Source organism: Mastigoproctus giganteus, chromosome 5, assembly GCF_048544385.1.
Source record: "Mastigoproctus giganteus isolate SK-2022 chromosome 5, ASM4854438v1, whole genome shotgun sequence".
NCBI classification, from domain to species: domain Eukaryota; kingdom Metazoa; phylum Arthropoda; class Arachnida; order Uropygi; family Thelyphonidae; genus Mastigoproctus; species Mastigoproctus giganteus.
This window is the reverse complement of record NC_143579.1, coordinates 148,480,147-148,507,051: the sequence shown is the minus strand read 5'-3', so window position 1 is coordinate 148,507,051 and position 26,905 is coordinate 148,480,147. Positions and strand designations below refer to the sequence as shown.

The 26,905-nt window shown below is 36.3% G+C and overlaps 1 protein-coding gene across 4 annotated transcripts in view; it reads left to right on the top strand.

Annotated features, from left to right (window-relative positions):
* Positions 1–26,905, top strand: part of Lztr1 (Leucine zipper like transcription regulator 1) — a 609,234-nt gene that overhangs the window by 560,972 nt on the left and 21,357 nt on the right. For 3 of the 4 annotated variants that reach the window (XM_090374223.1, XM_090374222.1, XM_090374224.1), the window contains 3 exons: positions 5,356–5,407; positions 14,081–14,134; positions 20,088–20,168. In XM_090374223.1, coding sequence (XP_090230349.1) covers positions 5,356–5,407; positions 14,081–14,134; positions 20,088–20,168 — 187 coding nt within the window. Of the gene's footprint in view, positions 1–5,355; positions 5,408–14,080; positions 14,135–20,087; positions 20,169–26,905 lie in introns of those variants that run through there. The other variant, XM_090374227.1, reaches the window with a different exon arrangement.

The window sequence follows — 26,905 nt, the reverse complement described above, 5'->3', positions numbered from 1 at the left end:
GAAGTTTGGATCTCGCCAAGATGTTCATCATAACCTCAAAGGACATCAATCATGCTGCGTGATGGAAGAGATGGGGAGAGTTGACCGGAACTTTGCTCTGGAGACTAAACATCGGTTCCGCCACTTCAAGCCTCCAATAAGCAAAGTGGTGGTATTGCACCAGTTAATGAGAGTCATCTACCACCTAGTATTGCCTGGTAACACAGAGGGGCGGCATTCCTTCATGTGGAGTGGGTGCCACACCTCGGGCCCCTGCTAACATTGGTTCACATCTGGGTGGTCACCCACAGTGTGCTTGTGCATGGCGGTTATTCCGAGAATTACTAATAGTCCCACCATTGTGAAGGTGCAAGCAGAGAATTTAGCTGTCAAGACTGTCCAGACTTTGCTGAAATTAGGCCCACTTGACTTGAGTGTCACCTGAATATCAGTTCCATCAGTGTTTTAGACTCCCAGGTAGCAAGCACATCTTGTCTGGCATATCTGAGAAAATGTCTGCGACACTCTCAATGACCGGTAAAAGAACTCAGCCAAAAGGACCAAATGAAATTTGACAACTGAAAACAAACAGATAATTTGGTGCTAAAAATTTTTGCTGCTGTGGAAATGGGCACTGGGAAACCATTTTTCCTCATGAGAGCCATAAAAACAGAAAACCTCTGCTTCTGGAAATAAACTGACAACATAAATAGAATTGAATAATGGACACATTTATACAGTGGAACTGCCAATGTTTATGGAGAAATACCAATGACATCCATTTCCTCAAAACTAATGCTCCTATCTGTCTGTCTGCAAGAGACATACTTCAAGACAATAGACATTATATTAATAAAAACACTATGCAATCTGTAAGAAAGATGGAATAGGAGAAAACACAACACATGTAGAACAGTTGCTATATTACTAAATCCGCATATTCTATCTGGCTCCATTCATCTCAGAAGTAACAGCAGTCCTTGCAGCGATAGGTATCTGTCTTACAGTGTGCATAATATATTTACCACTGAACAAAGACATGCAGTACAAAGATTTGGATGACCTTGCATAACCACCTCCCTATGGCCAGGCCAGAAACAATTCATTATGAGGAGTGCACACTTTTATTTTTCATTGCATGCAAAGAAATACATGCTAAGAGACTGATTAGGCATAGAAAATCAGCTATTGCTGATGCCTTAGCTCAGCAAATCAGCTACATCTAGTGCACATTGCATACACTTCAAAAATCCATCAAATGAGATAGCTCTTTCTGAAGTGAGCTAAAATGAGGGCACCTTACACTTATTTACAATTGAAAATAAACTAAAAATGGCTTAGTAGCATTTTGTACTTGATCCAACATCTTTTCTCTCTGTGTAATAACTAAGAGATTTCTAGAGTTTTCAGTGGAGAATTCATATAAAACACTTTTGTTAAAAAGATATATATATTTATATTCAAGTGGTTAGTAAGCTTTTAACTTACAAATGTCAATATATATATATATATATATATATATATATATATATATATTATTCTTTAGTAATATGATAATTTATGTTGTATTTTACTTTTAATATACTTTTATAGTGGTTTTCCTTAAATTATTTCTAGATTTTTCTGTTGTCCCAGTAGCTGTTTTAGCAATGCCCGGATACGAACAGAGTACATATTATTATTTTATCTTTCTATTGTGGTTTATTGTGTTTATTTTCTTAATTACGGGTGTTTTCTACTCATAGGTATTATGGTGAATACATTACTGGTCTTTAAGCTAGCCTAAACTCGGTTATCTTAAATGCCCAGGGCCTATTCATTTATTATTTTTCAACTTGTTACGTATTGCTAAAGAAATTGTCATATTAATTATAGATGAAAAACTGTAGCAATACTACTTTATGACAAAATGATAAAATATTAAACATTTTTATACATTTATTGTATTACATCTTTTAGGGGATTGACGACCATGTGATGTGATACAAATATGTATAAAGATGTAATACAATAAATGTATAAAAATGTTTAATATTTTATCATTTTGTCATAAAGTAGTATTGCTACAGTTTTTCATCTATAATTAATATGACAATTTCTTTAGCAATACGTAGCAAGTTGAAAAATAATAAATGAATAGGCCCTGGGCATTTAAGATAACCGAGTTTAGGCTAGCTTAAAGACCAGTAATGTATTCACCATAATACCTATGAGTAGAAAACACCCGTAATTAAGAAAATAAACACAATAAACCACAATAGAAAGATAAAATAATATATATATATACAGGCAACCCCCATATAACACGGTACTTCTACAACACGGTTTTCCTCTAACATAATTTATAAATTGATAAATTATGGCAATCCTCGCACAAAACGGTACTTATAAACGGTTAGGGAATTGTGGAACCTCGCATTACATGGTATTTTTGAGCTTTTGTGCTGAGAAAAACCTGCTATTATGTTGGATGTGTAATTTTTAAACATTTGCATTCTGTTTTGTGAATTCCCACTGTTGACTCACTAGTCATTATACGAAAAAAATTATTGGGAAATCCCCATGCTAGGTTCTGTGCTGCTGTTGAACTTTTGTTTGTTTGAGACCATAAAAAATTGTGACTTCGAACATGCAGTTCATGACTTTTAAGGTTTTTGTAAGGTTATTTTGGCTTTTATTTGATCGTTTATGAAATTTTTCTGGGTATGTATTACTAAATTTTGTTCTTAAGAACCCAATTTGAATAATTTTTTTGTTGTGAATTAAATTCCAGCCATGAATGATGCCTAAGCAACTTAGGCATAATATGGGTAACTGCTGCCAATTTATTTAATTTATTTAAAGAATGGTTTCTAAATTGTTTTGTGCCAGCTGTGGAAAACTTTAAAGCAGAAAAACCTAGATTTCAAATTTTATTACTATTGGATAACGTGCCAGGCCATCCAAAAGATTTAAGTCATCCAAATGTTGAAGTAATGTTCCTACCACGTAATACAACTTCTTTAATTCAGCCATTAGATCAAGGCATTGTATCTACCTTTAAAACTCATTACATCAGAGAATCGTTATAATGGATTTTGGAAAAACTTGATTCCGAATCTGTTGAAGTTGTTGGAGGCATGGAAAAGTTTTTCAATTGTGGAACGTATTGGAATCACAGCTTCATCGCTCAAAGAAGTAAAATCATCAACATTAAATCAACAATCATCAAAATGCATGTTGGAGAAAAATGTATGGCCAGAATCAGTTGATTTAGGAAATATGGTCAAACAAGCAGAAAATGGAATCAGCGTGATAGTGGAACTTGCTAAGTCAGTAGGAGGGCCAGGTTTTGATGATATGACTACTGAAGACATTCAAGAATTACTGGTAGAAAAAGTGGCTGGTGAAGTGGATTTGATAGAAATGGCATCAAATTAATCAAATCAATTCAGAGGATGACAGCGTAGATGAAAATTCTGAAGTTCCAAATTTTACACTAAAAAGTATATGGGAAGGCATAAACTTAGCCGAGCAATTAGAATCTTATTTTTCGAATGCAGATCCTTTGACTAAAAGGAGCTTCAAAAATGCTTAGCTCCATACCATGCAATTTACAAAGATCTAACAAGCAAAAGCAAACTCCATACCCAGATTACTGATTTTTTAAAGAGAGCAGAAGATACACGAAATATGGCTGCTGCAGAAGAAAGTTCAAAAGGTGAACATATTCTGAAACAGAGAAAATGTTCTTGTTTGATTGTGCTTAGCAGCAGTGAAGAGGAAAAAAATTAAATTAAATTTAAGATGTTTATTCAATCATTACTATTTGTAATAAAAGTTAAGTTTCCGATAGTTATAAAAAATTATGTATTTTTGTTAGCTTTTGGAATGTACTCCCCCTCCCCCTTTTGTACTGGTTCTTAGTACCGTATAACATGGTTTTGCACTACACGCAATTTTGTAGAAACCTGACTACCATGTTATACGAGGGTTATAGCATAAATAAATAAATAAACAAACCTGTAGCCATTTTTGATTGAGTTCCTCCCAAGTAAAAGTTGGGAGAAGTGCCAGGAAGAATACTGAGAGGTCAATTGGAGTGCTGGTATTAGTAGGATTATGAAGTATGTGATCCATTGTTTTGTGCTGTCAGATTGTTCTGGTCTAAAAATTTTTCAATAATTTGTCCTCTTCTATTTATGTCAAAACTTCCTGAAATTGCATTAAGCCCATTCAAGTTCCCAAAGAAACAAATTGGGTGGGGTGGTATAATAAAAAGAAGACAGGGCATTACCAAACAGTGTTTTTCAAAAACAATATTACCAAACCTTTCTGGGATGTGTATTTGAACTTATAACAATATTTTGAGAAAAAATCTCAACTGAAAGTGTTGTTGTAAACTTCCAAAAATTGTTTCAAATTGTTATCTTGACCATTTTCATTTCCATGCGAAGAAAAAGCAACACTCTCCTTGTGAATTTTTTTTTTTTGCGGTGGGGGTTAGTGAATATATATTCTTTCTTCTATGGATGTTGCTTTTACTAACTAAAGTTCATGGAAATTTATTTCTTGGCAGCCACAAACTTCTGAAAACTGATATCAGACTGAGTGAGACCTTATCATGCACTTTGGCTTACACATACACACAAAAACAAAAGTATTCATTATCCATAATGTTTTGTTTTGTTTTTTTTTATTTAATTGGTATGGTTACAGTTTTGTTTTGTTTTTTTATTTAATTGGTATGGTTACAGTTTTGTTTTGTTTTTAATATATATTTGACTTAATAATAAAATTTCAAGGAAAATTTTTTATTGGATGCTATGCTATAAACTTCCAAAAAGTCAGCATCAAATCAAAATAATAAATAGATATTAATAAGAAATTTTGGTTTTGTGAACTAGATAGCATTACTAACCAAGGAGGGGAACAATAAGAAAATTTCATAAATGCTGGTGCACTATTGAGTTTCCTATGGTCTTCTTTTTGGCTTACCCAGGTGGATTCCACATTCCTTATTCCTTAGAGGGATGATATTTGATAATTAAATATACTTAAAATGTCATGCAGTATATACACCCAGGGTCTTGAGCTGGATATCATTATTCTTCTCTTCCTTGGTGATTGCCTTCTACTTCTGACTCTTGTTCTCTCGCTTTCTTTTCTTATCTCTCTCAGGGTAACTCAGAAATTTTTTTTTTTTTTTTGGCTGGTGCAGCAAAAGCCTCAGGTTTCCTTGCATCATATGGCTAATAATGATAATAATAATTTCACTTTATTTAAAATGGAGGAGCTTAGATTTTCTTTCCAGTAGTAATAACTTTAGTTTTTGTAGTTCCTAAGCTCAGATGTTTATTTTAAATTGCTTGATGAATATCCTTAATATGCTCCTAGTTATCTCTTTTCAGCCCCATATTTTTATGGATTTACAAACAACAGGCTACAGGTAAGTTATACTGAAATTTAATTTAATTTTTATACTTAAATTATGAAAATCAAATAGACAGTACACAGTCCTTTTTTATATATATATATATAAAAAAAAGGTTCTGCTTAGTTAGCAAAAAATATATATATAAAAAAAGGATTTATATAAAAAAATTTATGTAAAAAAAAGGATTTATATAAAAGGAAATTAGGGTGGAAGGGTTTGTATAATCCCATAGTTTTGAGAGAGAAAAAAAAACAGTAAACTGTAGTTTTGCTGTTAAATTTTCAAAATTTTTTAGAAAAATTTGTCAACTTCTGCTTGAAATTTTATGTTCCACTTAGTTATCAAATTTCCTCAGGTATGCTAGTCTATTGCATAAAATATGTAAACTCCACAATACAATGATTAGATACAGTAGCGTAGCTATCCTTTTCTGGCCCGGAGGCAAAGAACATGTTCGGACCCCTACTTAATTAATGAAAATTGCAAAAACAAGAGACAGCCAAAGATTCTGGGCCCCTAAAAGGGCATGGAGGCAATTGCCTTGCCTGGCTACATGGTAGCTATGACACGATTAGATAGTACAGGGTATAAATTATACTCCGTGTTAAACAGATAGGTTTTGGAAAATTTTTTACCTTTTTTTTAACTTAATTCACTTTCTGAGTTGTGTATAATAAATAGTTTTAATTGTCCTAATCATGGTATGTCAGCTTATTTGTTTTGAATTTAGCTAGTTGTACAAGGGAAGTTATGTGTTGTGTCTCTTTGCAAATGACAAAAGAAGAATTATTTTTAAAAAAAATTGTGGCATGGAAAGCAGCAATTTTGTTATTATTATTAATACATTTTCCTCAGGTATGCTAGAAGGAAAGGGATGAACCATATTGGCCCTCTAGATAAGAATAGTATAACACAGCAAATACATAGAATACATGGACAGTGCAATATACACAGCTAATATTACAATAAATAGATTTTATAGTTATTATAAAAGATTGATTATACAGAGCTTATATTGCATTACAGTATGTAGATTTTATACTTATTATAACAAGCTGCAACACATTGAAGCAGTCCTGAAACTTTCACTGGGAGTTAACTAGTTCTGCTGACAATTGCAGGAATGCTGAATGCACTTGACTATGGATTTGAACTTTTCTTCCCTGTAGGCAGAATCTCTGGACCACACATTCAAATCAATGTTTGCAGGATTCAGTGCACCGATGATTCTGTTTGTAAAGTGCCACTTGAAGGTCGAGAACTTCTGCAGGTTAGAACAGAGCACTGGACGGTTTCTGAGGGCTCTACCAGGGATTTTCCAGCCTACAATTTCCTAGATATTAACGAAGTCGAGAGCAGCGGAGCAGAGATTAAGCGCCGTTGTGAGCTTCCTTGCATATACCAGGTGCTGGGCCGTGGGGTATCTCAGATTTATGCAGAGCTGTGATTTTGATGTTGTATGGGGTAGGTGAGCCCAAGTGTTGCCCACTTTAGGGCCCAGAATTCCAGACCCTAGAGCATCTTCAGACTGGACACAGGAGCAGCCGACCAAACTTCAATACCATAACTGATTATGGAACTAAAATAGTAGAGGAGAAATTTTCTGACTGTTTCCTTGTTGTGCGCTCTACAGAGATCAAGTTTCATAATCCCCCAGAAAGCCCGTAATGCTCTTGAATGCAGTTGCTGGATTTGTTCCTTATATGTTAGGTTTTCGTCCATTACCACTCCTAGGAATTTTGCGGAATGAGTAGTGCGAGAACATGCCCTGCAATGGAGGGCTGCAGAGAGGCTACTAGATGGAGGTCTACTTGTGCTCTAGGTGAGAAAATGATATATTTGAATTTTTCAGGGTTTATTCTAAGCCCAAAATAGGTAGCGTATTCACAGAAAGAAGACAGATATTTGTTCAGGATGACAGAATTCGATAATTCCTCTGCCTGGTCTGGTGAGGTGTTAGCCAGGCTTGAGAGGTAGCATACAGTATTGTCGGCATAGACCATAAACGCAGGTATTTCATTCATTAGTGGAATAAATATCGCTGAAAAAGGCAGTGCCGACAACGATCCACCTTGGGGTATACCGACTTCCACCTGTTTTGTGATGCAGGAGCCTCGAGACATTACCCGTGAAACAGTAGTAGTCCTCCAGGAAGCACATAAGTGGCTTTACTTGCACTGAGTCAAAGGCCGCTTTCAGATCCAGAAAAACAGTATGCATAACATAGCCTTGCTCCCAGGCTTGAAGGGTTTTCAAATTCAGAGCCTGTATGCATGTTATCGGCGATCTTTGTGAGAGCGCGTAATGTGTGTGCTGAGGTCTCTGGGAAAGGATCTGATTGGCAACCACTTTAAACAAGGGCACCTCCGTAGCCAGGTGGGCAGGAGCAACAATGTGTAGGAATGCCAGAGGTGTATTCAACTCTAGCAGTAAGCTACAGAATCTTGAAATAACTGGGAGTAAAGTGAAGGAGAAACTGTTGAAGATAAACACAAGAAAGGCACCCGGGGTGGATGGGATCTATCCAGTTATATTAAAGGAGGCAGCAAAGGAAGTAAGCAAACCCTTAGCCATAATTATGAGAGCTTCCTTGGACTCAGGGTAGGTACCCATAGACTGGAAATGTGCAAATGTGACCCCAATTCACAAAGGAGGATCAAAGGTTGACACAAGTAATTATAGACCTGTGAGCTTAACTTCTGTTCCAGGAAAATTAATGGAGGCACTGGTTAAAGAAGCACTGCAGGATCATTTAGACAAGACTTCAGTTATAGCTCAGCCACAGCATGGTTTTGTTAAGGGGAAGTCTTGCCTGACCAACTTGATTGGATACTATGATGCAGTCACAAAAGAACTGGATGCAGGGAATAACTTTGATATTATATACTTGGATCTTAGAAAGGCTTTTGACACTGTTGCACATGGAAGACTGCTACACAAATTGGAGCAGTGTGACATTGGAGGCAAATTGCTGCTATGGATAAAGGGGTGGTTGAGGGGGAGAAGACAGAGAGTGGTAATCAATGGACACTGCTCGTCGTGGACTAATGTTATTAGTGGAGTCCCTCAGGGCTCAGTGTTGGGTCCATTATAGTTTTCTGTATTTATAAATGATATTGAGGGCGCCTCCGTAGCCAGGTGGGAAGGAGTAGCACACTCTTCTTGATTAGACCGGGGTTCGAGCCCGTCACCACCAAATACGGAGGATGCAGAAAGGTCATTCAGGGAATAACCACCGCATATCCCAGAGCAATATGGCCTTAGTTGCTAATGCTCCTAAAAACCAAATAAACCAAACCAACCTAAATGATATTGATGATGGTATATCAAGCTTAATGTCCAAGTTTGCAGACGATACAAAGGTTGGCAGGGTTGTCAAGGACACTACTGACACTATGCTGCTGCAACAGGATCTGGAAAGGTTGAGCAGATGGGCTGAGAGGTGGCAAATGAAGTTTAACATTGACAAATGTAAAGTACTACACATGGGAAACAGCAACCCCAGAGCAACGTATCAACTCTGTGGTACTACACTGACAGTGGTAGAGAATGAAAGGGACTTGGGGGTGGTTGTGCAGGCAGATATGAAGTTCTCTGAGCAGTGCAGATGGGCTGCAAGAGTAGCTTATGGAGTATTGTCAATGATATACAGGAATTTTTCCAGCAGGGATAAGGAGGTGATTATTCCATTGTATAAGGCAATGGTCAGGCCACACCTAGAGTACTGTATACAGGTCTGGAGGCCTCATTTCAAGAAGGATGTAGAGCTGCTGGAACGAGTACAAAGAAGGGCAACAAGATTAGTGAATGGAACAAAGGGGTGCTCTTACGAAGAAAGGCTTAAGTTTTGCAAATTACAGTGTCTGGAGACTAGGCACCAGCGAGGTGATCTGATAGAGGTGTATAATGCCTTGAATGGTTTAAGCATGCTCAATGCTGATGGGATTCTTCCTCTAGCTCAGAAAATCACCTGAGAGGGCATAAATTCAAATTGAGGAAAGACAGATATGGGATAGACGTGCGGAAATTTGCCTTTAGCCAGCGGGTGGTTTGTTGGTGGAACAGACTTCCATCCCTTGTGGTGGAGGTTGATAGCCTAAATAAGTTTAAGACTCAGCTGGACAGGTATTTTGAACGAACAGAGGGGTGAAGTGGAAGTGGGTTTTTTTTTTTTTTTTTTTTTGGCTGATGCTGCATAAGCTTGCTTTCTTGCATCAAATGCCTCTGCTAATGCTAATGCTAATATGGTTACAAAGGGACTGGAAGCAAAAAATAATTTTGATATCATATACTTGGATTTCAGGAAAGCTTTTTGCCTCTGTTGATCATGGAAGACTACTGTACAAATTGGAGCAGAATAGTATTTAGGGTAAGTTGCTATAAGGGATAAAAGGGTGGTTGAGTGGGAGAAGACAGAAAGTGATAATCATGGACTAATATTATTAGTGGAGACTCACACGGTTCGGTGTTGGGCTCACTGTTGTTTTCTATATTTATCAGTGATATTGATGTATATCAGACTTAGTGTTGAAGTTTGCAGATGATACAAAGGTTGGCAGGGTTGTTAATGATAGTAATGGCAGTGTGCTGCTGCAACAGGATCTAGAAAAGTTGAGTAGATGGGCTGAGAGGTGGCAACTGAAGTTTAACATTGACAAATGCAAAGTACTGCATATGGGTAGAAGTAACCCAGAAGAACATACCAACTGTGTTGTACTACACTTAGGGTGGTAGAAAATGAAAAACACCTGGGAGTAATTGTGCAGTCAGATATGAAGTTTTTTTCTGAGTAATGCCGACAGTCAGCAAGAGCAGGTCGTGGGATATTGTCAATGATATACAGGAATTTTGCTAGAGCGAAAAGGAGGAGATTATCCCTTTGTATAAGGCAATGGTCAAGCCACACGTTGAGTACTGCGTACAGGTCTGGAGGCCTCATTTTAGGAAAGATGTAGATTTGCTTGAGTGTGTAGAGAGAAGAGCAACAAGATTGGTGAGGTGACAGAAGGGGTCCTCTTACCAAAAGAGGTTTAAGTTCTACAAATTGCAGTGGCAGGAGACTAGGCATCTGTGAGGTGATCTAATTGAGGTCTATAAGGCCTTGAATGGGTTGAGCATGCTGAATTCTGATGGGATTCTTCCACTTGCTCAGATTAGGAACCTAAGGGGGCATAAATTCAAATTGAGGAAAGACAGTTGTAGAATAAATGTGCAGAAATTTGCCTTTAGCCAGTGGGTCGTTAATTGCTGGAACAAACTTCCATCTGTCATTGTGAAAGTTGATATCTTAAATAAATTCAAGGAGGAACTGGACAAACTTTTAGAGGGAATGGTTGTGTGAATTTTTTTTTTTTTTTTGGCTGATGCTACATAAGCTCATTCGCTTGATTTCTTTCATCACATGCCTTTATTACTATCAACTACCTGCTGGATAAAGGCAAATTTCCGCACATCTATTATACAACTGTCTTTCCTCTATTTGAATTTATATTCCTTCAGGTTCATAATCTGAGCAAGAGAAAGAATCCGATCAGAATTGAGCTGCTCAACTCATTCAAGGCCTTATATACCTCATTCGGATCAATTAATAGGTGCCTAGTCTCCAGACACTGCAGTTTGCAGAATTTAAGCTTTTCTTGGTAAGAGGACTAATTCTTTCCACTCACCAATCTTGTTGCCTTCTCTGTACTCGCTCAAGCAACTCTACATCCTCCCAAAAATGAGATCTCAAAGACCTGTAAAAAGTACTCAAGGCATGGCTTGACAATTGCCTTATACAAAGGGATATTCACCTCCTTTTCCCTACTAGCAAAATTCCTGTATATCATTGGTAGTACCCAAAGACCTGCCATGGCAGCCTGTCTGCACTGCTCAGAAAACTTCATATCTGACTGCACAATTACTCCCAGGTCTTTTTCATTTTTCACCACCCTAATTGTAGTGTCACACAATTGGTACATTTCTCTGGAATTACTTATACCCATATGCAATACTTTGCATTTGTAAATGTTAAACTTCAGTTGCCACTTTTCAGCCCATCTGCCCAAATTTCCAAATCATGTTGCAGTAGCACACTGCCATTACTGTCATTAACAACCCTCCCAACCTTGTTATCATCTGCAAACTTGGACATTAAGCCTGATATACCTTCATCGATATCATTGATGAATATACAAATCAACAGTGGACCCAACAGCAAACCCTGGGGGTCTCCACTAATAACATAGGTCTGTAAGCTCTATAAGCTACTTATAGAAAATAATTTAACATAACAAGTAAGTCAATAAAGATGCTAAATATAGCTAAAACCTTCACGTTTAGCAGAACTGCAAAAACTCGTGAAACACAAGGATTGGATACCCTTACCGATACTAAGTAATAACTTACAAAATTTCTATCGAAGTTAAAAATTAAACAAAGTATTGTACTAGGAATATAAAGCTACTTCTAGAAAATAAATTAATATGCCAATTTAAGTCAATAAACAGCAAAAATATTTTCCGGAGCCATAAAAACTTCGCCTGCACAAGACTACTCTCGTTCTCAAAAATTAGAAAGGCTTTTGATACTGTTGCACATGGAACACTGCTGCACAAATTGGAGCAGTGTGGCATTGGAGGCAGATTGCTGCTATGGATAAAGGGATGGTTGAATGGGAGAAGACAGAGATTGGTAATCAATGGACACTGCTCTTCGTGGACTGATGTTATTAGTGGAGTCCCTCAGGGTTCATTGTTGTTTTCTGTATTTATAAATGATATTTATGATGGTATATCAGGCTTAATGTCCAAGTTTGCAGACGATACAAAGGACGGCAGGGTTGTTAATGACACTAATGGCAATATGCTGCTGCAACAGGATCTAGAAAAGTTGAGTAGATGGGCTGAGGTGGAGAGGTGGCAACTGAAGTTTAACATTGACAAATGTAAAGTACTGCATATGGGAAGCAGTAACCCCAGAGTAACGTATCAACTGTGTGGTACTACACTGAGAGTGGTAGAGAGTGAAAAGGACCTGGGGGTAATTTTGCAGGCAGATATGAAGTTCTCTGAGCAGAGCAGATGGGCTGCAAGAGTAGCTCATGGTGTCTTGTCAATGATATACAGGAATTTTTCTAGCAGGGATAAGGAGGTGATTATTCCCTTATATAAGGCAGTGGTCAGGCCACACCTTGAGTACTGTATACAGGTCTGGAGACCTCATTTCAAGAAGGATGTAGAGCTGCTGGAACGAGTACAGAGATGGGCAACAAGATTAGTGAATGGAACAAAGGGTTGCTCTTACGAAGAAAGGCTTAAGTTTTGCAAATTGCAGTGTCTGGAGACTAGGCACCTGCGAGGTGATCTGATAGAAGTGTATAAATCCTTGAATGGTTTGAGCATGCTCAATTCTGATGGGATTCTTCCTCTTTCTCAGAATAATCGCCTGAGAGGGCATAAATTCAAATTGAGGAAAGCCAGTTATAATATAGATGTGCAGAAGTTTGCCTTTAGCCAGCGGGGGATTGATTGCTGGAACAAACTTCCATCTGTCATTGTAAAAGTTGATACCTTAAACAGATTCAAGGCAGAACTAGACAAACATTTGGAGCAAGTGGATGGTGAAATGAGAAGTGGGTGTGTGTGTGTGTGTGTGTGTGTTTTTTTTTTTTTTTTTTTGGCTGAATATAAGCTTGCTTTCTTGCATCTTGTGCCCTTGCTAATGCTAATTTCAGAAGGATACATGTTCAGTTGTCAGTAATTTACAGTTCCATTTAATCTCAGTTCAACTTTAACCTAAGTTCAAGTAATCTAATCTAAGTTCAAGTCCAATGTCAACAAATATCTTCTTTCATCTTCTCAACCTCCAACCCAAGCACAGTACTAAGTACTATAGGTTCTAATACCTCTTGTTTGGGGTTCACATAAAAAAAAACAAAAAAAACCAAACTTTGATATTTACCTCAGTTCACTGGTTTGGGTAAAAGATTGCATTTGCAATATTGCATTCACATCTGGAATGGAATCATATTGAGCTTTTTGATTAAATTCAAAGAACATTTTTGACAACTGCAAAGAGATATTTATTATATTCTCAGCAAGGTATCTTATTAAAGTAGGTGGGTGGAAGTGGAGAAAAAATGAACATCAGTGAATCGCACATACTAAAATAGGCTAAAACTAGGGATCATAAATACAGGCTTTTAGGTGAATTACTAGACTGGACTTTAGTGTGCCATTGACATAAAATTTAAACTGTCTTCCTGGATGGTTGATGAATTTATCTTATAAAATTTAAGATACTGGTGGTGGTGCTGTACTTTTCATGTAGTGGGAAGGGTATGATAACAGTGGGTGGAACTTGTTCAGTTTTTTTGTACCAATTTTATGTAAATTATCACTTATGGGGGCACAAATATTGCTGCGAAGGCCCATGGCCATGTGGTTTATTTATCTCATTCATTTTCCAAGTCGATCATGAACTATACCTCCTTACACAATTATCACATTAAGATTTCTTTAACACTTTAGTAATAAGAAGTGTTGAATAACAGTATAATTCTGAAGTTAATAAGATTGTCAAAGAACAAGTTAATAATAGTTAACTTTTGGAATAATGAAAATAATTGTTTGACTATTATCTGTATACTTTTAATATGTAGTTTTTTAATAAATTAAAACTAATATATTAGTCTTTTAATTGCAGGCCTTTTGTAAACAGAACCTAGAAATGAACGTTACATTTGAAAATGTGATTCAGGTAAAACGTTATTTTACTTTATTAATTTATTTAGTATTAACTGCCACTGGTACAAGGAAGCTAGATTTTTGCTGCACCACATGCTTACCCATCACACACACACACACACACACACACACACACACACACACACACACACACACACACACACACACACACACACACACACCACACACCTACCTTTACAAATGGCTTATCTGCCAATTTATTATTTAAAAGATGGAATACTGCTATGATAGATAGCACCTCTTTCAGAACTTTCTCATCTCACTTCTTAATTGATCTCTTAATTAAATGAAAAACTGAAAAATATATACAGTGGATTCCGGTTATCTGGGCAGCCATTTATTTGGGGCAAATCTTAAAAAACAAAACCCAATCGAGAAAATAGCCAGGGTTTACTTTGCTTAATTGGGACAACATGCCGTTTAATCGGGGCAGGAGACTGCAGCACTGGAGATTACCCTACGATTGTCTCCGACTGTACCATGTGGTTTGGTCGAATTTCTGGCGGTCACAACCATAAAACAATAAAAACAATTAGCAGTCACCTTTTTATTGGGCTTTTCTGTTAGTGCAATCTATCATAAATGGATAGTAAACTTGATCTTATTGAATTTGCGATAATACCGACACAGGAATTCTGTGGGTTATTATGGTGAAATGTGTTTACACGTCCATGAAATCTTCAATCATATAAAAAAATTAATTTTCTGAATCTTCTCTTCATTCCTATTTTTAAAGCTTCGTAACTTTTGCTCCAGTCTCACGTGCACGTATCGTGTTACTTGAAATTTGTGTGTGCCATGTTCTTTGTTATTGATTGCTTATCTTTTTACTGTTTTAAATTTTAACCCCCACCCACAAATGTCAGTGAACAGAAATGTCAACTAGTTAGTATGTACACATTACAGTGGGTATTAATTATTTCGATTATCACATATATTCTTCCAATTTTAACATATCATTTAATATTTTAATTGGTAAGGATAATAAAGGGTAAATTTGTGCTGTGAGGAATATTATCCTGTGGATAATATTCCTCCTATTTTTGCTAATTAGAATCGCTGTTTAATAGAATTAAAATTCAGATCACAATGACCGGTGCTTCTACACATCATATGTTATGGGAGTTTAATGGCGCATAAGTTGCTATGGCTATAATGCTCACATCGTATAGTGAACGGTACTTTGCTATGGTGACTCCCTCGTAACGTGATTTGATTGTACGGTGAACCAATTGTAAAGCGGGGGTCCATTGTATTTTTAACTTTTTTTGACGTGAAACTTCGAATAATTGGGGCAGCCGCTTAATTGGGCCAAAATGCACTAGTCCCGATGTGTCCCAAATAACCAGAATCGACTGTATATATATTTCACAATGCCATTTGTTTTAAAGTAATAACAATAACAGGGTAACTTATTATGAAGGAAAAGTTCCTTCTGCTATTAGCTATATATTCACTATGCTGTTTAAATCTTGCTAGCACAGCAAAAATGAATAAAGCTTAAAGGAGATAGTAACTTATCTCTTTTCACAAATTTCTCAGTGGGAAATACTAATGGCTCATCAAACCCATGTATTGATGTATAGCAATATATAAACAATTTATTTTTAGATGCAGAACCAATTTTTATAAATAAATTTTCTGTTTATACTCCGGCACGACAACCAAGTCAGTAGAGTTTACAATAAATCGTCAATACAAATATTTATCGTATTTAGTAGTCACGGGCTTGAACCCCGGTCCACTCAAGGAACGCGTGCTATGCACTCTCGCTCCTGACCACTGGGCTACGTCAGGCCTATACACAACCAATCTGAATAAAATCCACACACTGCAAAAAATACCCTTGTAGTATAGTACATTGTGCTTCATGCCATTTTTGTTATGCATCCATCTACTTTCACACAGTACTGATATGAAAAACATGTGATACACATTTCATTTTGAATGCTCATATTGAATTATCCTTTAGATGAAATGTTGTGCTACAATCAGTTCATTATTAGCTTTAGTTGAGGCATATAATGCAAGAAAGCAAGCTTATATAGCATCAGCCAAAAAAAAAAAAAAAAACCTTTCTCCTTTCACCCATCCATTCACTCCAAATGCTTGTCTACTTCTGCCCTGAACATATTTAAGTTTTCTACCTCCACTACGACAGATGGAAGTTTGTTTCATCTGTTAACCACCCGCTGGTTAAAGGCAAATTTCTGCAAATCTATTCTACAATTGTCTTTCCTCAATTTGAATCTATGCCCCCTCAGGTTCTTAATCTGAGCAAGCAGAAGTATACCATCAGCATTGAGCTTGCTGAAACCATTCAAAGCCTTATACACCTCAGTCAGATCACCTTGCAAGTGCCTAGTCTCCAGATGCTGCAACTTTCACAACTTAAGCTTCTCTTGGTTAGAGCACCCCTTTGTTCCTCTCACCAGTCTTGTTGCTCTTCTCTTTACATCCTTCCTAAAATGAGGCCTCCAGACATGTATGCAGTACTCAAGGTGTGGCCTAACCATTGTCCCCTTGCACAAGGGGACAAGGCACCTCCTTAGCCAGGTGGGCAGGAGCGGCAGTGCATAGCACATGCTTCTTGATTAGACTGGGGTTCGAGCCCGTGACCACCAAATATGGAGGATGCGGAAAGGTCAGGGAGTGACCACCGCATATCCCCAGAGCAATATGGCCTTAGTTGCTAATGCTCCTAAAAACCAAATAACCAAACAGCAAGGGGGCAATCACATCCTAATACATGCTAGCAAAATTCCTGTACATATCATTGACAAGACACCATGAGCTACTCTTGCGGCATGTCTGCACTGCTCAGAAAACTTCATATCTGATTTCACAATTACCCCCAGGTCCTTTTCATTCTCCACAACCCTGAGTATAGTAGAACCCAGTTGGTACATTACTTTGGGGTTACTGCTACCTATATGCAGTACTTTATTTGTCAATGTTAAACTTCAGTTGCCATCTCTCAGCCCATATGCTCAACTTTTATAGATCCTCTTGCAGTAGTACACTATCATTACTGTCATTAACAACCCTGCCAACCTTTGTAAAGTCTGCAAACTTAAACATTAACCCTGATATACTTTCATCATCATTGATAAATACAGAAAACAACACTGGGCCCAACACCAAACCCTGGGGGGACTCCACTAATAACATTAGTCCATGAAGAGCAGTGTCCATTGATTACCACTTTTTGTCTTCTCCCACTCAAACATCATTTTATCCATTGCAGCAAAATGGCCTTAGTTGCTAATGCTCCTAAAAACCAAATAACAAACAACAGAGAAAAAATCTTAATCAGTTATGCACAGTTAGTAAGGATTTTGACTAAAGATGAATATGGCTAAAACAAAAGTAATGATGAACAAGTATGCCACGGAAAGGGAAAAAATGATTGAAGGAGCAGTAGTTGAAAAGGTGGAGTCATATACTTATCTGGGACAAGTTATTAGCTGTAATAATGATAAATGGCTGGAAGTCAAGAGAAGAATAAATTTTGGATGGATAGCATTTAGGAAATATAGTTTCCCAGTTTGTCTGAAACGTAAAATAATGAATCAATGTATACTCCCCATCATGACTTATGGAAGTGAAACTTGGGCACTCACCAAAAGAATGGAAGAGAAGCTGAGAACTACACAGCAAAGAATGGAACAAATTATATTGGGAATCAGACTGTTAGATAAGAAGAGAAACACATGGATTAGGCAGCAAACTCAAGTAAAGGACATTTTTATCAAAACTAAAGAACTAAAATGGTCTTGGGCAGGACACATAGCTCGAAGACATGATGACAGATGGACTAAGAAAATAACAGAATGGTACCCAAGAGGAGCTAGAAGAAAACCTGGAAGACAAAGGCGGAGATGGATAGGTGAAATTCATGAGTTTTTGGGTAATAAATGGATGGCCAGTGCTCGAAACAGAAGGAACTGGAAAGTTGCTGGAGAGGCCTTCATCCTACAGTGGATTGAAAATGGCTGATGATGATGATGATGAATAACTGCTTTACAATTGTTGCGAGCTTTGGTGTAGGCAGAAAATGAAACTGAAGAATTAGAAACAAGCCAATTACGATATGCAACATTCTCTTGAACAGCCTTAGCACATTTATTGGAAAACCAAGGTTTAGATAAAGGACGAGATTTTTAAGCAGTGTGTGGGATAAAGGATTCCATTCCTGCAAGAATAATTTCACTGACACGATCTGAGCAAATGTTGACATCAGAAGTTTTGAAACAGTAATCCGACCAAGGAAAAGAAGAAAAGAAGTCTCGCAGGTCATCCCATTTTGCATTCTTGTAATACCAAACAACACGAGGTTGGGAATAGCCATGAGATAAAAGTTCCATTGGAGAAGAGACAATCACCAAGTTGTGATCTGAAGTGCCTAAAGGACCTCTCACTTTGACCATATACTTAGAAGGGTTGTTTGGAGAAAAAGATCAAGCGTATTGGCTGTATGATTAGGATTGTCCAGTATTATTTGGTTGTGATACAGTGATCAACTTCTATTTGCCACATGTGTAACCACATAGATTTAGTGTGCTCTTTATTCCTGTGTGTGCCCTTTATGAAATTGCATTACTTCAGATTAGAAATAATGTCTTTGTTAACTTATGTCCATTTCTTCAGTTTCTTTATAAGCATATTTAAGAGTTTTTAAGTGTTTTAGAGTATATTTGTCACTAAAAAAGTAAATCGGAAATATCAGAGTTACGAACGATCTGATATAATTTAATATAATAGTAATATATAATGTTGTTAATTTTAATACAGTTATTCCTGGCACTGTTTCCTACATTTCTGCATAGACCTGCTTAAAAAAAAAAAGTGCAGCCATTATCAACCCACTGCAAGATGAAAGCCTCCTCAACAATTCATGCTGAGGGAAATGGACCATAATCTGCCACGCTGGTCCAGTGCGGGTTGGCAGATCGACCGTATTCAGCAGTCAGGGGCTTGAACCCCGGTCTACTCAAAGAGCGCGTGCTACTGCACTCCCGCTCTTGACCACTCGGCTACGGAGACCTGCTTAAACTACCATGTAACTCTCTTCGGTAATAAATAAACTTGTATTAAATAAACACGGTGTATCAAGTACCTCTTATCATTTTCAAATGATTTCACTACATAATGCCTTTCAAAAATCATGTAACACTAAATTTTTGTAAAAATGAAAACTTTATATATAAATGCTTTTAATTTTTAATTTCTTCTTATTTTGACTTTGAATTTGTTTAAAAAAAAAAAATGTAAAAAATGCTTAAAAGATAACTGCATCAGTTTTTTTTTTTTTTTGACAATAGCCTCTATGTCTATTTATGTATCATTTATTTTGATTCCATCAGCTTTTATAATCCAAAATTGAACAGCAATGGCCAACAGATGTCATGTTCTCTTCCTCCAATTTTCAAAGCTTTTCACGATGACATCTTTTAAAACTGTCTCCTATTAGTTTGAAACATAAATAAAATGTGGCAGCCATAGTGGAACCTTTCAAGAGAATTCATAAATGAATTCATTATTTGAAATGTAGTTGAAGTGACTGAAAAAACCTGATCTACATGCATTCTCTTGAAAATATTAATGCAAGTTTCTAGTGATTCTAGAACTCAAGACTGCTCACTAGCTCACTATCTGATGATAGTGAGCAGTCTTGTTATTGTGGTGTCTCATTGTAAATAAATAACAGAACGGGCTTTCAGTATATTATTTGTTTAAAAGTAGTGTCTCATGATGATATGGTTTAGGGAGTCCATTTTTTCTTTAATATTAAGCCCATAATGTTGCTTATAGCAATTGAAATTCTGCTGGCTTAGAAAAACAAGAATAGCATTGATTACTAACAAAATATATTCTCTTCACCAAATTAATTTTGAAGCAAACTCACTGTCTGCGAAATGATCTTTAAACTATTTTCCTTTTAGATTCTTGAGGCTGCTGACCGAATACAAGCAATAGATATGAAGAAATATGCTTTAAATTTAATTGTCCACCACTTTCCTAAAGTAAGTTTTGTTAGTCTTTAAGTTATTTATTTTAAAGTCGATATGTAATCATTATTCATGAATCTCTGCATAATGAGCTCATTAAATTTGTTAAAATCATGTTAATGCAGTTTGCCTTCATAAACTTTAAAAGTCAAACACTTACTAGATTAACCAAATAAAAAACTTCAAGAACTGTTTTCTGAATTATCCTCTTTCTTCCATATCAATCCTTTCTTAAATTAGTAGATATTCAATGATTAAACCAGAACAAGAGATATTCTGAAGACAAAAAGCTTGGGACAAGATGTACTACAAAGGAAAACTGGAACAATGCTGGGAACCTTCTATAAAAGCCAGGGTGTTGTGCAATATGCACTCTAATATTACCAATTCTAATATAATTTCATAAAAAAGTGTACAAAAAGATTTATTTTCTTTTATTTTTTATTTATTAATTATTATTATTATTGTTGCTCTTATATTATTTCTCCCTGATTGGGGGATTCCACTCCGTGACGGGTACTGCTACCAAGTACACAGAGTGGTTGTAATGTCTGGTGTTACTGTTGGTCGAGGAAATCTCTGACTATCCTACAGGTGTTCAGGATTGTGACTTTCTGGAGTTCCTTGTAGGTGTTCTCTGGAAGACCTATTGCTGCTAGACTGCTATGTAGAGTCTTTGGTACCATACCTGTGGTTGATACGATGATTGGGATGGTTGATACTTTTTGCATATGCCACATCTCCTTGATCTCATGTCTCAGGTTCGTGTACTTCCTAATTTTTTCCTCATGGGGTTTCTGGACATTGCTAGTGTTGGGCACTGCTATGTCAATCAGGTAGGTAGCCTTTTCCATCTTGTCCACAAGAGTTATGTCCTGTCTGTTGTGCAGGATGGTCTTATCCGTTATTATGACTCGGTCCCAGTACAGCTTGTGGGTTCGGTTCTCTACTACTGCCTGGGGTTTGTACTTGTAGTATGGTACACTTTCTTTGGTCAACTGGTATTTCCTCGCTAGCTTCTGATGTATTATCCTGGCTACCTGGTTGTGTCTATGAGTGTACTTAGTCTGGGTTATCACCTTGCACCCCGCTGCGATGTGTTGGATCGTTTCTGAGGCCAGGTGGCATGTGTCATCTGACATTCCGAGCTCCTTTGCGATGTAGTTTCTGATGTTGATTACCTGATCTTGGATGGCCAGCATGAATCCTTCAGTTTCGGGAACAGCGTCCCGCTTGTGAGCCATGCATTGGAATCAATGTTATCGATGTGATCTTGATGGAGGTCATTGTAGTGTCTGCCATGGAGTGTTTTCTTTGCCCATCTTTCTAACTTTGTTTCTTGTACCGTCTGGACAGGAGGGGGGTCCCTCGTTTAGGTTGAGTCGGGTATAAATAAGATCTTTATTGTACAATTCACCGGTACACGCAGGTACCACGACCATACAATACCCTTCACGGCACCATGCCAGGGGTTAACAAACGGCAGAGATAATAAAGGAATTGTAAAGATTAATTATAAGCAAATTATATAATAAAAAAAAAAAAAAAAAGTACTCATAGCAGATAACATTGACTTGAAAGGAAAACTAATACAAAATAACAAAAATAACAAATTGTGATAACAAAAGATTTTTTTCCTCAAGTCCAGTTTTCTGAGAGTCTCTTGCCCCGCCATAACGATCTGAGATCAGTTGGTAGTTGTGCAGATCTAGGATGATCCGTCTATACTTTTTATCATCTATGATTTTAAATAAGTCAGCATCCAGGGATTGAACCAGATGGAGCTTCTGATAAGGGAGGAACCGATCTTTCAAATGTAGTCTCGAAGGAAGAGCAAGAAGCTTGGGAGTGGAGCGGAGACCTGGTTGTGGAATCCGCCAGCACACGGTGTCCCAAACATTGGGTGCTGAGACTCTCCCGGCAATCATTTTTACGGTGAAGATGAGTCTTTTCTCGTGCATTAATGCTGAAAACCTGGTTAAATTCAGCGCGTTGGCCATCGGTGTTGTGTGCTACTGTGGTGGGAGATGACACTTCCAGGTTGCCCACTTCAGGAGCCAGTATTCAGCGGCTTTTAATGGCTTAATTGTGGTGTCTGCAGCTGAGCCCCACAACTCTACTCCATACAGTACACTTCCAAAAATCATCATCCTGATATACATTTTTATCAGGTTTCTGTTGTGAATGTGTAGCAAGTGCTGCTTGGCAACCCACCGTTTCTTGTTGAATTTAGCACAGAGTTCTTCTATATGGTGATGGAATCGTAATTTTCTGTCGAAGATTACACCCAGATCTCTTTGCTTTTCAACGCAGGGGATCGGGACTTCGTCAATCGCAGTATACCACTTATCTATCTTCTTTATGGCCTGGTGGAGTGGTGCTGTGTTGTTCTCAAAGTAATCCTGCAGGTTAACTATTGCTGTTTTCTGTTGCTCTATCAGGTTTATCAGGCCCCTTCCGAGGTATTGTTAGTCTCTCCACTGCTGACTTCTGGTGGTGTTGACGACTCTTGGTCATCATTGTCCTTGTCTTTCACATGATATCTTCTAGCTCGGTGTTAGTCCAATCTATGACCCCGAATGTGTATGTTAGTACTGGAGCTGCATAGGTGTTTATGGCTTTAACTGTGTTCCCTCCATTCAATTTTGATTTCAGCAGGCTTCTGAGTCTCTGATGATATTTTTCAGTCTGGCACTTCTTGATTTCCTTGTGTTCTAACTGCTCAGCCTGCATCATCCCTAGGTATTTGTAGTTCTCTCCTTCTGTCATAGCTTCGATCTCTTTACCAGTCAGTAGTTGGTAGTTTCGGCCAACTAATTTTCCCTGGTGCAGTGTGTGGGTCTTGCATTTGTCTAAACCAAATTCCATCCTGATGTCCTTGCTGAATTCTTCGGTGATCTGGAGTAGTTGCTGGACTTGCTTCTCGGTTGCTGCGTAGAGCTTGATGTTATCCATGTACATCAGGTAAATGAGGGTGGTGTACAGGTTCTTCCTTCCTTCTTTGAAGTTATATCCATACTTGCTGGCATTGAGCATGGTGGATAGCGGGTTGAGTGTTAGAGAGAACCATAGTGGGCTCAGAGTATCTCCCTGAAAGATTCCTCTTCTAATGGGGATTGGCCTATTATTATTATTATTATTAGCCATATCGTGCAAGGAAGCATACAGGCAAACCAACCAAGGAGCAATATGCTCCTTCGTTGGTTTGGACAACACAATATGCTGTTTCATAGGCTTGGTTGCTTTGGTGCTTAATCCACCAGAAAGTAGGTTGATTTTTGTACACAGGGATTGAACCAATTCCCAATTTCAAACTCTTATAGTGCATTAATTTCTCAATATTTAATATTTTATTTTCATCACTGATTATCAAAACTATATGAGCTCTAAATACAAAGTATTGTTTTAATATTACTAGCAGCTTTTTTTGAAAATACAGTTTATAAGGAAGTTGAATTTTTCAACAATTTTTACACCCCAACTAAAGAAAACAGTGGAGAAATAAACAAGTATTTCTGAATAAATTTTTTTTCTGTTATTCAATGAGAATATCTGGTATCACATTTGTATCTATGGCAGTAGTTATTTTTAATAAATTTTTAAATATACAGCTTTCAAAATGATTATGATATGGCGGTATGTAGAGATTAATCATTCATTTTTATAAAAAAAAATGTCAAGGGTACTTATCTCATCTTTCTTCATGGATTAGGCGATTCGCCTGTTCCAATCTCGAAGAGGTCTGCCCCTCTTTTCTTTGGTCTTCCTCTGTGTCTTTTTCCTTTTGCTCTATATGTATAAGCTAATTTAGGGAATCTATTATCTTCCGTTCTTTCTACATGTTCTTTCCATCTTTGTCTATATTCTATAATTTTTCCATTAATTGAGTAAATCTTTAATTCCTTTCTAATATTTACGTTTGGTATTTTATCTAATTTTGTACATCCTTTAAGATATATCTTAAAAAAATTTCATTTCTGCAGCTTGTATTCTATTAATGTCTCTTTGTTTCGGTATCCATGTTTCAGAACCATAAAGAAGTATTGGTATTGCCATTACTTTGTAAAATTTCAATTGTTTCTTTCCTTGTTTTCTTAGCCAAAGTTCTTTTTATTGTTCCACCTATATTTTGAAATTTCGCCAATTTCTTGTTCATATCTTCTTCAACATCATATGTTATATCACATCCTAGATATTTAAAATGTTTTACTTGTTCTAATATTTTATTGTCTATAACTATTTTTGTTCTTACCATATTTTTCCCTTTAAAAGCCATTGTTCTAGTTTTCATCATTTATATTTTAACTTTATATTCTTCTGTTATTTGGTTTAATTTAAATACTGATCTTTGTAAATTATCTTCACTATCTTGAATAATTACTTGATCATCTGCAAATAACAGTATATTAATCCTATTCTTTGTATTTAAATATATACCTGTATTATTTCTTCCTTCCATTTACATATCATATCCTTGATATATATGTTAAACAGCATTGGTGACAAGCTACATCCCTGTCTAACTCCTTGATTTATTATACTTTCTTCTGTTAATTTATTACCTGTATCTATTACTATTTTTGTTCCTTGATATAAACTCTGTATTATTTTTGTAAGATGCTTTGGGTATCCTTTGTTACTCAATATGTCCCATAGTTTTCGTCTGTTTACTCGATCAAATGCTTTTTCATAATCCATAAATGCTAAAGCATTTCTAAATTAAACTCTTTTCGTTTTTCCCTTATTTATTTTAATATAAATATATTATCTGTACATGATCTTCGTTTTCTGGATCCTGCCTATTCTTCTATTAATATTTCATCAGAGATCATTTTAATTCTATTATTTATTATTTTGTTATACATTTTATATACTGTATTTAGTATGCTAATCCCTCTATAATTCTTTGTATCATTTCTATTTCCTTTTTTAAATATTGAAATAATTTTTGCTATCTTCCATTCTGGTATTGTTCCCAACATTTATTAAATAAATTTAGTATCCTGTCTTTTAAAAAACTTCCTCCATACTTGATCAGTTCTGCATTTATACCATCCATTCCTACTGCTTTCCTATTTTTTGTAGCTTTCAATGCCTTTTCCAATTCTTCCTTCATTATTGGATCTGTGTCACTAACTGGGTCTAACTGTATCTCTTCTGTTTGATATGGTGGGTCTTTCCACAATTCTTCATAATGTTTTTTTCCATTGTTTTTCCTTTATTATATTTATTCTTGAAGTGTCTTTCTCTGTGTATTCAAGTGTTTCATCATTTTATATGCCAAATTTTGTCTTCCATGAACATCATGTTCTATTGTGCTTATAAATCTATCCCATGACTCTGTTTTAGCCTTCCCTATTATATTTTTAGTTTTATTGCGTTCTTGTTTATATATTTCTTCGCCGACTGGCCTAGCCGAGTGGGTAAAGTACCTGCCCGGCAACCCAAAGGTCGCAGGTTCGATTCCCACCTCGGGCTTAGATCAAAGTACTGCAAAAACCTTGGGAGGTGCAATATGGCCACAGAAGCCGATGCGCCAACAACTACCAAATCAAAAAAAAAATATATATATATATATATTTCTTCATTCTCACTTGTCCTGTTTTGTATATATTTAAGATATTTATCTTGTACTGCTTTAGCTATTTCTTCATTCCATATCTTTACCCCCCCCCTCTTCTTATAGTTTTTCCTGAATTGTCATAGTGTCTCTTTGGGAGGTGCTATCTTTGGGTGCTATCTTTTGAATTATATTTTGTATATTATTCCATTCTTCTTCTATTTGTTCTCTCTCTGATGTTTTTCTTATTTCATCTTTAATCCTTTTTTCATATAAATTTTGTATACTTTCTTCTTGAAGTAGATATACTTTATAACCCAACTCCTCCTTCCCCTGTTTAATAGCTTTTCTCTTCTTCCATTTAGCCCATAACTCTATTTTTGAAGCCACTAAAAAATTATCTGAATTAATATCATATCCTCTAAACACCCTAGTATCTCGACATTGTTTTGTTAATTTTTGATTTACTATTACATAGTGTATTATTGATTGTGTACCTCTTGCCGACCATGTATATTTATGTATATCACGTTTTCTAAAAAATGTATTTGTTATCTTTAAATTATTAAATGTTGCAAAATCTCTTAATTTATATTCATTTCCATTTACTTTATTTTCTCCATAACATCCCATACTATTTTTTATTAGCTTATTCTCTACCCGAGCATTATAATCTCCCAAAATAACTACATGGTCCTTTTTTATATTCTTATCTAGTTCTTTTTGTAACTCTAAATAAAATTTATCTGTTTCTTCCTCTTTTCCATCTTCTTGGAGCATAAATTCCAATTATACATAAATAACCTCTGTCTAATTTAAATCTTACTGTTATTATTCTATTATTTATAAATGTGTATCTCTGTATTTTGGTTTTCCATTTCCGATATATTAATATTGCTATTCTTCCACTAGCTCTTTCCTTTTGATCTACTCCACTGTATATCATTGTATAAGAATCATAATCTTTTGTACCTTTTAATTTTTTCTTTGTTAATGTTATTACTGCTATATTTACTTTCTTCTGTTTTAAATGTTTAAGTAGTTCGACTTCTTTATATCCTAATCCTCCTCTTATGTTCCATGTTGCAATATTTAAAATGTCCGTTATTCCTTTTCATTTCCTTTTCCCAGTCCGAGCCTCATCCCTTTGTCCGTCTGGTTTTCCTCTTTGAGCTTTATGAGTTTTTATTTT